General features: G+C 32.3%; 1 protein-coding gene across 5 annotated transcripts; it reads right to left on the reverse strand.

Moving 5' to 3' along the window:
- Nucleotides 1-2004: 2004 nt before the first annotated feature.
- On the reverse strand, nt 2005-6731 carry LOC101490729 (protein trichome birefringence-like 14). 5 transcript variants are annotated; one of them, XM_004502896.4, is made up of 5 exons: nt 6480-6731; nt 5203-5358; nt 4210-4368; nt 3642-3837; nt 2005-3313 (listed from the first exon to the last, which is right to left on the reverse strand). In XM_004502896.4, exons 2-5 carry the CDS (start codon nt 5354-5356, stop codon nt 2485-2487), a joined length of 1338 nt encoding a protein of 445 aa, XP_004502953.1. In that variant the 5' UTR covers nt 5357-5358; nt 6480-6731; the 3' UTR covers nt 2005-2484. The 5 variants fall into 5 exon arrangements, with proteins under 5 accessions (XP_004502953.1, XP_004502952.1, XP_004502951.1 ...); XM_004502895.4 differs by having other exon boundaries at nt 5203-5398; XM_004502894.4 differs by having other exon boundaries at nt 5203-5458.
- Nucleotides 6732-13823: the final 7092 nt, after the last annotated feature.

Here is a 13823-nt window from a genome sequence, read left to right on the forward strand (position 1 = left end):
AGGGAAAGATATGTAGTTTAAGGCACAAGAAACTTTGTTTATTTCAATGCATCAGCTTAATATTAGTTAGTTAGAAAACCATATTCTCGTTATACTTAGTCAACAAGGAAGCTTTAAGCATATACATATAATGACATTTACCCTGTCCTGATTTAAATGTAATATTTCTTTAAATAATGTGTGTACTATATAGTCTTGATGTTTCATCATAGATAAATTTAAGCCTTAAAAGATGAACAACAAAATACAAAATTCATATCTTAAATTTAAGATAAAAAATTGTATATGAATCACAAGACTGGCAGTAGTAATACCTATAATGAGTATGCATCACTAGATTGATTATACAAAAGAAGAGTTCTTGCATATGTTGTATCTTTCTAACGCTTATATTCACCAAAAACATATTAATTACTATAAGAATCTAATTAATAAGAATCCGATGTTGGAGATTTTTTAACATGTTGAATCTTTCCATCACTAGATTTGAATTTGTCTTTTATTTGTCGTATAGTATGTGTGTAATATCACGATTCATCATTAATAATTGATGTCATTTATTTTATTATTTTATAAAGTGAATAAATTTTTTATTCTAATTAACTCCAATCAAAGTAAACTTATCAACTTTTTTTTTGACAGAAATTAAAGTATCAAATTATAAACTATTTTATACACCCCACATTTTCATATCCTCACATTGAACATCTATTTTATTTATATCTCTCTTCATATTACATCTAATAAGATTCATATAAGGTAAACTATTTTACCTTATAAAAATAATGTTAGCAAACACACTATAAAACACAATTTTCAACATACTTTCTTTTATTGAATGAAACTCACATCGATTCTACCAAATTTAAATAATGAATCTCTATAAAAGAGTGTGTTGAAATATGCGTGTTAGATAGTGTATTCAAAATACTTTTCTATTACAAATGAGTTGGGAGCAAAATGATAAATGTGTAAGTATAGAAAACTATTTAGTTGAAGGGCAAATGCAGGAAGAGAGTAGTCGTATTTTATGAACAATGTGAAGAACCTCGTAGGCTATATCGGAACATATTCGACGCTTGATGCGACCTCTCAAAGGCGGGAGTATTCGGCGGCCACCATCTCCGCCGTGCTTCACCATTTTGTGATGTGAGATTTGAGTTAAGCAATTGTATTATTATTACTATTATATATAGTTGGCGAGAGGGAAATATATTGCCTTGATTTTCTTTTAATTTGATTGATCTAGTTGGATAGTGTACACAGCTCACTGTCTTACATTTTAATTTAAACAGATACAATTTACTTAGTGGTAAACAGTAGGACAACTCATTGATTAATTAAGAGTCAATAAAACGTTCTAATTATAGATGTGAAACTCTCATTGCTAATGGGAACGGACAGGGAAGAGTTGTGTTTCTTTAGATATAAACACGAACTTTCACATCTTTACTATTTAAACTCGAACATTCTCTCCTTACGAAAAACACTCATTTTGTTGGAGGTTACACATAAAGTGGTTTCCTCTTACCTTATTTGAAGTGTGAACATATCAAATAAACATGACTTTTAATGAAAATGAGAGTTTTTTTTTTTACTAAAGAGAAGAATGATTGTTAATCATTAATTAAATTATGAATTGAATTTCACTCATGTAAGTAATTCGTCTGACCCATCAATATATTATATTATGATAGATTTTAATACTATATTAGAAATTGGAATTAGTCCCAACTCTTACTAAAAGCTAGCTCGGGAGAAGATTTTAATACTATATTATAATCGATGTTTAGGCTAATATCATTGTCTAATCCGAGACTTTGAACACTGTTTCATGTTTAAGACTAAATATAAAATTGTGGCTAATATACAAATTCAATATTTATGCGACATATCATGTGTAGATCGAATTGTTAGATTGCTCGAAACTGTAAAAGAATTTCTTTAAACAATGACAAACTAACTAAACGTTAACATGAGCAATGAATTCTTGAAAGAGTGGTATGAAGATGAATTTGCTCTTTTTCTTATTGATAACATTTACAATACATAGACATAAGTACAACAAAATTCCTTCAAATTGTTCAATAACTCAACCCATAGTTATGGGATAAGCTAACACCTCATGGAGTTCAAAGCACCACCCCAAACTCCACTCATTTTCTCACACTGAAAATTAGAGAACAATGGAGTTCCATAACCTACCTACAATCCTATCCAGTGAGGAAAAAGAGTACACGTAAAATACACTAACAGAAAATAACACATGGCCTTCCTAGACTGCAAAAGAATGGATACTATTAGACAGGTTCCAATCTCCAAGCATTTTGAATCTTTAAGCCTGAGCCAATGTATTTTCTTCTTTGAGATTTTGTCTCTCTTGATGTGTTGGGAGCTCTGAATCATGAGCACACGTAAAATGGTGAAGTGCCCGGTACCGATATGCGTAAGGTACTCCTTGGTAGTCCAAAACTGTGGCAGAGCCTATATCTGAGCAACAAGAAGTTCATTCCATGCATCTGGGATTCCAGGTAGGCACCAATGTAAACAATCACTAGAATTAGAAACTCCCCTATCAGTGTATCGAGACATGTGTGCCTCTTCCCTCAGTTGCGAAATAGCAGTTATATCAAGAATCTTAATCTTTGTACCACTAAGTGCACCCTCAACAGTTGGATCACTAGATCCTTCCTGTACAACCTCACTTCCTCTCCGTAATGGAACAGTGCTATCACAGCTTCCACCACTGTTCCAATCCCCATTGACAAAATGCCTAGGCGATAAAGTCCTAAAGAAAACTTTGAGTCGAGGATGAGAGACAAGTTGTGAATCAAGCCATCTGACTACATTATAGACTGTAAAGTTCTTGGCATTTCCAAGGTCTAAAAGATGTTTGTCTTCATTTGGCTTTCCATCAACATGCATTTTCCACCTGTTTGCATTAAGCTTTCCCATGTTCCAGTGGTGTCCTGTATTGAGAACCAAAACATCGAACCGGTGGAGGAACTTTCTCATGAAAGCTGGTGGGCGATCTAAATGCATGGAAACATTGGTAAGTGGGTCTGTGGTGCTTAGGGGCTCCAGATCACATAAGCTAGCTGACCAATAATATAAGATTGTGGTATTGGTCTGTGGAAATCTGTAAGCCCAACCGTCAGGACGAATAGCTCCACGTGCTTTTACAAGACCATACTCCCATCCAACATTTTCAACTTCCGGGCTCTCATATCCACCAGTGACCATACACATAAGAGATTGAAATTGTTGTCTGCCCAATGAATCTCCTATGAATGCAATTGTTTTGTCCTGCATCCTATATTCCAAAATTTACATTAAACACTGCAGATAAAATAATTAAAAACATATGTTCATGGAGTTTAATTTTTCATCAAAAGAAAAGAACATGGGTTTCAGAACTTTGTTTTAACCAGAAGGGAAACACAGAAGTTTACAAATTCAGTGTGTAGTTATCAAAATAATACATCAGGAAACCAAAATACAGTGGTGCTATTATTTATGTTAACTAAGAAATGGATCAGAAAGCAAGTTATGCATTCAAAAATCACTGAATAAACTTACAACTACTTGATAATGTTATATATTAACAATTCATTCAATGAAAAAGAAAGGATTATACCTACTTTCTAAAGAACCCAGATGGGTCAAACTCTGGCACGTCACAATTTTCTGGCTGCCAATGGTATCCTTCAAATGAGAAATCCGGTCTTCGTGTCAATCTACATGACCACATTGGGGATAACCATTGTTTACAGCCAAACCCAGAATACAGGGGTCTCCTTTTGTTTGCAATCCATCTACCTTTGGCAAAATTACAAACTGCAAAAGAGAAATATGATCAACAAATCTGTAAGGCTCCAGAATCAAGAGATGCACCCAGGAAAAAAGCACATATATAAAGGCAACTTGGGGCTAAAAAGCTCCTGCAATGCAGGGTCCAGCGAAGGGTCGGATCCATTAGAAGGTATACCCTTCATAACTATGTTACTAATTTTTTGTTCTATTATCTTGAAGAATTGTGGCCATTGTCCATGTTATCACGTAGCTAAATAGCTGTGCCAGCCATATTTTCAAAACCAACTCCATTAAGAGAATAGCTCAGAAAATGTAGTTTCATGACATCTACTAATAAGCAGCCAAAATAGTTCATTGCAAATTTTTTTTCTTTAAGAAAATAACAAAAGTACCTACCTTCACTTCTTGAAGACCTGACCTCTGCATTGTATTGCCTTTTAGGAGAATCTACCTTCACAATATCAATTTTAACTTTTGGTCCAGTTTCTATGATGGGACTTGATTTTGCCTTGCTTTTTGTCAGATTTATAGCTTTTATAGAATCAATTGGAACTTCTATGAAAAATTCCAAGCAGAAATATGTAAAGAAAATTGTGACGAAATTTAACTTAAAATATGTCAAAAAAATGTCTAGACAACACAACTATAAATGTTATAAAAACTCTTAAAGAATCAAAATAATTACAAGCCAAAGGAACAATGAGCATATGGTGTAATGTAGCAATGGATATAAAAATTGAAATTTCAACCTATACTTGTTTGTGGCGGTGAGTGCACGAATCTGCATATGCAATTTAAAGTTTAATCTCTACCCTATAAATTCTATACACATCTTCAAGTGATACAAGGAAGCCAAAAGCATTGATAGTTTGCATGTTTAATTATGGAAACAAAAAACCATATAGAATTCAGCAGAGTTGAAGAAGCGCATCTGACAAAAATGGTGATGTCAAATTCCAGAATATTTTCAGGTTTCATTTCTGAAAATATAATGTTGTTTAACCCATATTTTAAGGAAATGCTAACACGTTCCCTTAAGGCACTTGTTAGTATACTAAAGATAGAAATTTTGCATTGGAAATTGTCCATTTCTCTTTTTATGAAAATTGTGCGTTCCATTTTTTCAATATTTAATTACTATTTGTAGAATCCTTAAGCATGACCCATATTTAAATTATATTCATTTTCAGTCAATATACATAACAAAATTAGTGTACTTTGAAGCTGTCATTAGGAACTAAAATCATATGATGTTTGTACTTCCTCCGTCTCACAATGAATATCATTTAAAGTTTTTGCACTTTAAGAAATGTAATAATTAGAAGAAAAAAAAAAGATGTAATTTTACCAAACAATATAAAATTTAGTTCTTCCAACTAGAACACAAACCTGAAGGAAGGTAGTACCAATCTTGAGCTGACTGTAAAGTTATAACCATTGGATTTTTCTCCCACAACCACAGTAATGTCGTAAAAAGAAAGAGAGCAACCAGAGCTAGAGAAAGATGCACCCCTTTAAAGCTATAACTATTCCCTCCTTTCATCTCTGCTTATATACCACAACATATACAAATTTTTGGCTTGGCCTATACATTAAATAATCATCTTATAACATTACTAGTAATTCTTCTAATCTGAAGGCTTATCTGTGAGAGGATAAGATCATAAGAATGAATGAATTGGTATGAGACACAAAAATTAGACACGAAATAGTGATTATTATATAGCAAATGTTCTGCCTGTGCTTCAGTATCACATCATGGTTGTGTATGCAAATTTGTGCCTATCTTTGTATACACAGCCATGCTTAAGTGCGGACATGAAAAAACCACTTGATAGTAGAAGCACAATAATTTAGAGACACATGTTCCTTTTTCAGATAATTGTTATGCATTAAACTCCAAGGCCTCAGTATGTGCCAGGTTTCATATTAACATGTTTAACAATTTCCAAATTTGTTGCTTTGTAGGATAAATCATAAAAGTAAGGATTTTTATTCCTTATTTTTTTCCATTCATAACAAATAACAAACTTAATAAAGACAGTGAAAGGAATGTTGTCCAATACTGGCATAAAGGTGATTATATTTTTTTTAAATAAAAAATTAGAGAAGCGAAAATTATTAATAATGGTGGTACTAATGGTCATGTTACAAGTGTCCAAGATGGGATTTGAACTTCGTTCTTTGATGTTACAATGTCAAGCTCTTACCACTGAGCCAACACTTCATGTACAGGTAATTATATATTAAACTTGGTCTTAAATAAATAATCAACCCACGTAATTAGACTTATATTGATTGAGATAAACTAGGCCCAACCAACCTAGTTTTATAATATAGAGGATATGTTATTTCAACAAATCTCCAATTATTTCAAATGAAGTTTCGCATTGACCTGTGTGTGTATAAAACAAAACATTGATATTGCAATATTAGCTTATGGTTATTGCTTATTAGGGTTAAATGAGAAGCATATAAATCTCTATGAACAAATACCAACATGAAGTTTTTATAGTTGTTTAAAATCCCCATGCCCTATTTAGCGTCATCACGAATTACCTTGGAGTAAATTATAGGATGAAAACTAAGTCCAAAAGACGAAAAGTTGTACAAAATTGAAAGCTATAAGAGAAATTGGTATAAAATGAAAGAGAAAGAAACATTACCTCCAATTCCACTTCCGAAAAGCGTTAATCTGGTAGCCTCAATTTTGATAACAGTGAGGGGATAAGATGTGGTGAATCTGCATTAAAAAACGCAGATCCACCGCAGGGAGGGAGGGAAAAAGAGAAGAGTGTGGTTTGTGTTAGTATGATTGTGATGCATTAACGTCTAGATTCATGGGAGAGTTAGAGACGTGGAACCAATTAGAAGTAGACATGTTTAACACCTTCTATATATTTTAGTTTAATCGCGTGCTCTCTTTCACTCTAGTTCTCTAGATATAAACAAAAGAGTGCGATCAAGGTAGAGATTAAATATAAATTGTTTATTTTATCGTAACTTATATTATTTAAGTGAAGTAAAATTAAATAATTTAATAGAATATATAATTATTATTAATTAATAATATAAAATTATTTTATATTATTAATGTATGTTTTTTTCTATAAATAAAATTGAATTAAATAAATTTTACACAAAGTACATGAATATTTTTATCCATTTTGAAGAAGTTACGTTATTATTGTTGTTAGTATTGACATCCGGTTTGGTGGTAATAAACAGAAAGTAAACCATCAACTTGGTTATTAGACTATTATTTTCTCTTCAATTTTGTCAATGAACTATTTAAAAATAATAAGTAGTTTATGATTCATGAACTATCATATTAACTTAGTCATTCAATTGTTTAATTTTGAAAGTGAGAGAGATAATGATAGGTTATGGACTAAATTTATGATTAATGGAAGTATATGGGATTACTCGTTATATTATGTTAATGTTTAATAATTAAATTGGAGAGAGATAAATAGTTTATAGACCAAATTGATGGTTTGTTCTTTAAATAAAAAACCAATATGTCACTTGGTTGATTGAATGAATAACAGATAAAAATTTAAATAGTAAAAGAGATAAAAATGTTAAACTTTAAATGATTTATAAGTGATTTTGATCAAAATATTTTCCTTTCTAATTTTCTCCGATCAAATGGACACTATGAATTATATATTAATTTAAAAGATTTACTTCCCAACATATATTTTTCTTTACTACTAGTTAGAAGTCGAACTACAACTAAATGATTAAAAAACATGTTTCACGTTATATTTTCAAGGAAGTTATGTTTTCAAAATATAAATATTGATTTAAAAATATTGGGCGTGACTAATGCACCGTGCTACATTATGACAAATTCATAGGAAAAAGATTTGAGATATTTCTTAACTGTTATAGATTTATGATTAACTCACCTTGTTATTTTAAGCAATTTGTCTATAGATGCCTTATATTTGAAGGGTAATAGATAATCATAAAATATTCGCTATACTCTGAATTGGGTCTAAAGTGTTAAGACAAAATCTCAAATAAACGTTTTGATGATAATAAAACAAAAGATTAATTAAAGATTATTAATCATGATTCTAAATGTTTTAATATTTAACATGTGCATTTGAGTGTGTTAAAACAAGATAGGAATCAAACATCACAAATCAGATCAAAGAAAGTAGTTCTGGAAAACGCAGATTGATCTTGAAGCAGTTCTGGAAAACGCAGATTGATCTTGAAGCAGTTCTGGAAAACAAAGATCAATCCTGGAAACAATATTCATCATATACTCTCATATAGAATCAACAAAAGATCAATTCAAGTCACATTTGTTCCAGAATTTGAAGAATCAAATGTATGCTTCAATAAAGGCATATCACAAAGATCATTCTTCTTATAAAGCAAATGCAAGTACAAGACTACAAGTAGCAAGTACACTACTGATTTGAACTATTCTAAAGCCTGTGCACATAACAGAAAAGCATGTACTCAAGGCTGACATACTGACACAAATCACAGAGTACAAGGCCAGTTCATCACAAACCAAAAGATCAATCTTGGATCGATCTTTTGATGCAGCTCATCAATCTTGCTTTTGGCAGAACTTATCCAACAACTCTTTTATGACAGCTGGTCCCTTTCCAACAGACACATGAGCTGTCCTAAGCCTTCTTGGAGTCTATAAATGCAGCTGCAAGTTGAAGAACAAAACACAACAACTAGCACCAAGCAAAAGATCAATATTTTCGATCATACTCAAGTGTCTCAAAATCTTTCTTATAGTTTGTTGTTTTGTTTTAATCTTTGTGTTGTAATCATTTACAACTGAGGTCTATTTACAGAATATATTTCTCAAACAAGAGTTGAGCAATACTAAGATTCTAAATAGTCTCAAATCCATCACTTTGTAACTCAAGGTTGTTTTGTCAAATCTTGAGTAAATTGCAAAAATCCTTTCATGTTTTGAAAGGTAACTTGTTAAAGCCTTTCCAAAACAGTAAGGTAGAACTGAAGAAATCCTTTCTAGGTAGAAGGGTAGGAATTGTGTAAAGATCAAGATTGATCCATGAAAACCAAGAACGATCTTGGTTTGAACATTTAGTGAAAAATCTCACGGTTGTGAGGACTGGACGTAACCCGGATTGGGTGAACCAAGATATATCCTTGTATGATCTCTCTATCTCTATCTCTATTTATTTTATGCTTTACAATCATATTTTATATTGATAAAATTGATATTGTTGTTTCAACAAAACCAAGATCGATCTTCATCACTGCCAAGATCAATCTTGGATTGAGATCTTATTTTTTTTACCTTCAATTGGCATCAGAGCTCGGTCTCAAAAGTTCAACACCTAACAAGTGTTAGAGAAAAGATCTAGAAAAATGTCAAAAGATATGTACATTGCTGAAGGAGGGTCATCATATAGACCACCTTACTTTGGTGGCATAGACTACTATTTCTGGAAAAGAAAAATGCAGTTGTTTCTGAAATCTCAAGATACAGGAATGTGGCGCATCATTACAGATGGAGATTTCGTACCAAGAGTCGACCAAAATGATTCAACCTCTGCTGAAAAGAAAGAAGCAGATTGGACAACAGAAGAAAAATCTAAGGTACTCCTAAACTCTAAAGCTCATTTATTCTTATCGTGCGCTTTGAGCAGAGAAGAATGCGAAAGAGTTGATGAATGCAAAACTGCTAAAGAAGTATGGGACACATTACAAACTCATCACGAAGGAACAAGCCATGTAAAAGAAACAAGGATTGATATAGGCATAAGAAAGTTTGAACTCTTTGAAATGAATGAAGGAGAAACCATTGATGAGATGTACTCAAGATTCACAACCATTGTAAATGAAATGCGCTCTTTAGGGAAAGCATACTCAGTACAAGACAGAGTCAGAAAGATCATGAGATGTCTTCCAATAATATGGAGACCAATGGTGACAGCCATAAGTCAGGCCAAGAATCTTGACGTACTCGGACTGGAGGAACTAATTGGAACATTACGAGCACATGAAGTGCTGCTACAAGAAGACAAACCAATCAAAAAGGTCAAAACAATAGCTTTGAAAGCATCTCAAGAAAGTACACCAGTACAAACAGATGAGGACTCAGAAGAAATCGAACAAGAAGATGTTGATAAAGAGATAGTTCGTCTTACAAGAAAGATACAAAGAATGTTGATAAGAAGGGATCAAATCAAAAAGGGATTTCTAGATAAAAAGGAATTCAAAACTGAAATAGATAAAAGCAAAATCATTTGTTTTGGCTGCAACAAACAAGGACATTACAAAACTGAATGTCCATTAAACAAAAAGGTGCCAAAGAAATTTCCTTTCAAAAAGAAATCATCACAGATGGAGACTTTATACCAAGAATAGATCAAAACGATGCTACATCAGCTGAAAAGAAAGAATCAGATTGGACAGCAGATGAAAAATCCAAGGTACTCTTAAACTCAAAAGCTCAACTGTTTTTATCATGTGCCTTAAGTAGGGAAGAAAGTGAAAGAGTAGATGAGTGTGATACGGCCAAGAAGGTATGGGACACACTGCGAACTCACCATGAGGGAACGAGTCATGTTAAGGAAACAAGAATTGACATTGGTATCCGAAAGTTCGAATTATTTGAAATGAATGAAGGAGAAACAATCGATGAAATGTATTCAAGGTTCACAACTATAGTGAACGAAATGCGCTCCCTTGGCAAAGCTTATTCAGTACAAGACAGGGTAAGAAAGATCATGAGATGTCTCCCAATCATATGGAGACCAATGGTGACAGCAATAAGTCAAGCAAAAAATTTAGAAGTATTGGGTTTGGAAGAACTTATAGGAACTCTAAGGACACATGAAGTGTTATTACTGGAAGATAAACTTGTAAAGAAAAGTAAGGTAGTAGCCTTAAAAGCATCTCAAAGTTCACCAAACATACAACAAACAAATGAGAAAAGTGATTCAGAAGAAAGCCAAGAAGATGTTGATGAAGAAATTGCTCTTCTCACAAGGAAAATACAAAGAATGATGAGGAGAAGAGATCAGATAAAAAGGGGTTCTCCAGACAAGAAGGACTTCAAAACTGAGATTGATAAAAGCAAAATAACTTGATTTGGGTGCAACAAACAAGGACATTATAAAACTGAATGTCCATCAAACAAAAAAGGACCAAAGAAATATCCTTTCAAAAAGAAATCAATGATGGCAACCTGGGATGAATCTGATGAATCAGAAACAAATGAACCTGAAGAAGCCAATCTGTGTTTAATGGCAGATATTGAAGAAACAGAGGTAAAATCTGAACCATGTCTTATATGCAAGCAAATGGAAATTGAATTTGATAATTTGTTAAATGATTCAAACTTTCTCATTCAAAAATGTAGTTCTTTTAAAGAAAAGTTTTACAAAGAAAAAGAAGAGAAAGAGAAAATTCAGGTTATGAATGATAAACTTAAAGAAATCATTCAAAATCTGAAGGACTCACAACTTAGAAATCTGAAAACTGAAAAAACAGCAAGCCAAGATCAATCTTCATTTCAAACCAAGAATGATCTTCTCAAGGCTGAAGTTGAAACTCTTAAGAATGATTTGAAAAATTTTATTTATGCTACTGAGACATTTCAGAAAATCATGGGATCCCAAGTAGGGATATTTGATAAAGCTGGGCTTGGTTTTGACAAAACTCAAAAAACCAAAATGTATGAAACTTTTTTTATTCCTGAACAGAAAGAAGGAAAATGAAAAATCAAATGCTCATACTGTGACAAAATTGGACATTTAGAATTTGCATGTTACTTTAAAAAAAGGGATAACAAAAACAAGAATAGGAGAATCTTCAAAAAGGAAGAACATTTGACAGTAAAAACAGATTTTTCTGAAAAACTGAAAAAGCAAGAACGATCTTTAGATCGATCTGGAGGCTTATCAGAAACAACTAATGCCCAGTTTTTTAAACCCGTTTCAAAAAACACCAAAGATTCTTCTCATTCTAAAAATGATCATTCTGAGAAATTACTTAACAGTAAGAAACCAGATTTTAAAGCTGACTCCTCAGGACCCAAAATCAAGTGGGTACCTAAGAATGATATAACACATTATGCAGGATGGATCTCAAGATGTCAAGAAAAGGCCATGGTTCTTGGACAGTGGCTGTTCAAGACATATGACGGGTGACAAGAACTGTTTCATGTCATTTATCAAAAAAGATGGAGGGTCCGTAACATTTGGAAACAATGATCAAGCTAAAATCAAAGGAAAAGGAACCATAGGTAAAATAAATTCTGCCAAAATCAATGATGTTCAATATGTTGAAGGATTAAAACATAATCTTCTCAGCATTAGTCAACTCTGTGACAATGGCTTTGAAGTTGTTTTTAAACCAAACATATGTGAAGTGAGAATGGCAAATTCTGGAGAAATCATATTTTCTGCATCCAGAAAGAAAAATCTTTATATTTTATACATTGAAGAATTACTAGTTGAATCTTGCCTCATGTCCATAAATAAAGACAAATGGATATGGCATAAGAGAACTGGACATTTGAGTATGAAAACAATTTCAAAACTTTCAGATTTAGATCTTGTTAGAGGACTTCCTAAAATAAGTTTTGAAAAAGATAAGATTTGTGAAGCTTGTGCAAGAGGAAAACAAGTAAAAACCAGCTTTCATTCAAAAGGATTTATATCAACTAAAAAACCTCTTGAATTACTTCACATTGATCTTTTTGGTCCCATCAAAACCACTAGTTTGGGAGGTATGAAATATGGATTTGTCATTGTTGATGATTATTCTAGATATACATGGGTGTTGTTTTTAAAACAAAAAGATGATGCTTTTGATTCCTTCAAAATTTTTTGTAAAAAGGTTCAAAATGAGAAAGAATCTAAAATCATCAATGTAAGAAGTGATCATGGTGGTGAATTCATTAATGCATCCTTCAAAAACTTTTTTGATGAACTTGGCATCTCTCATAATTTATCTTGTGCAAGAACTCCACAACAAAATGGAGTTGTTGAAAGAAAAAATAGAACATTACAAGAGATGGCAAGAACAATCTTGGAAGAATCAAATGTGGAAAAGTATTTTTGGGCTGAAGCGGTTAATACCTCATGCTACATTTTAAATCGTGTTTCAATCAGAAAAATAATAAATAAAACACCTTATGAAATTTGGAAAAATAGAAAACCAAATATTTCATACTTTCACATTTTTGGTTGTTATTGTTACATCTTAAACAACAAAGATAACTTGGGAAAATTTGATGCAAAATCGGACAAAGCTATATTCCTAGGATATTCAACTGAATCTAAGGGATATCGCGTGTTTAATTTAAGAACCAAAACTGTTGAAATCAGTATACACATTTTATTTGATGAGTTTGATGATCTCGATTTAAAAAAGAAAGATGAAGAGGAAGAAGATCAATCTGGGCAAACACAGCAGATCGATCTTCAGGAAAACAAGATTGATGAACAATCTCCTTTTCCAAATCCTCCTAGAAGCTGGAAACTAATAAGTGATCATCCTCCAAATCAAATCATTGGTGATACAGCTGATGGCATTAGAACAAGAATGTCATTTAGAGATGATGCAAACAGCAACATGGCAATGATATCTCAAGTAGAGCCAAAATCCATTAAAGAAGCAATAATTGATCAATCTTGGATTGATGCAATGAAAGAAGAACTTCTTCAATTTGAGAAAAATGAGGTATGGACTCTTGTTCCAAATCCACAAGATCAAACAATAATTGGAACACGGTGGGTCTATAGAAATAAGCTGGACGAAGAAGGAAAAGTTATAAGAAACAAAGCAAGGTTAGTTGCTCAAGGTTATAATCAACAAGAAGGAATAGATTATGATGAAACTTTTGCTCCAGTTGCAAGGTTAGAAGCCATAAGAATTCTTCTTGCATATGCATCACATAAAAATATCAAACTTTTTCAAATGGATGTTAAAAGTGCATTTTTAAATGGTTTCTTAAACGAACAAGTTTATGTTCGTCAACCTCCAGGTTT

This window comes from Cicer arietinum, chromosome 5, assembly GCF_000331145.2.
Source record: "Cicer arietinum cultivar CDC Frontier isolate Library 1 chromosome 5, Cicar.CDCFrontier_v2.0, whole genome shotgun sequence".
Lineage (NCBI taxonomy): Eukaryota > Viridiplantae > Streptophyta > Magnoliopsida > Fabales > Fabaceae > Cicer > Cicer arietinum.

Coding starts and splice junctions, on each gene's coding strand:
- LOC101490729 (XM_004502896.4), bottom strand. CDS start 5,356: ATGAAAGGAGGGAATAGTTATAGCTTTAAAGGGGTGCATCTTTCTCTA. Junction 4,369..5,202: donor TTGGTACTACCTTCCTTCAG/GTTTGTGTTCTA, acceptor AATTTTTCATAG/AAGTTCCAATTGATTCTATA. Junction 3,314..3,641: donor CCATCTGGGTTCTTTAGAAA/GTAGGTATAATC, acceptor TTTGGAATATAG/GATGCAGGACAAAACAATTG.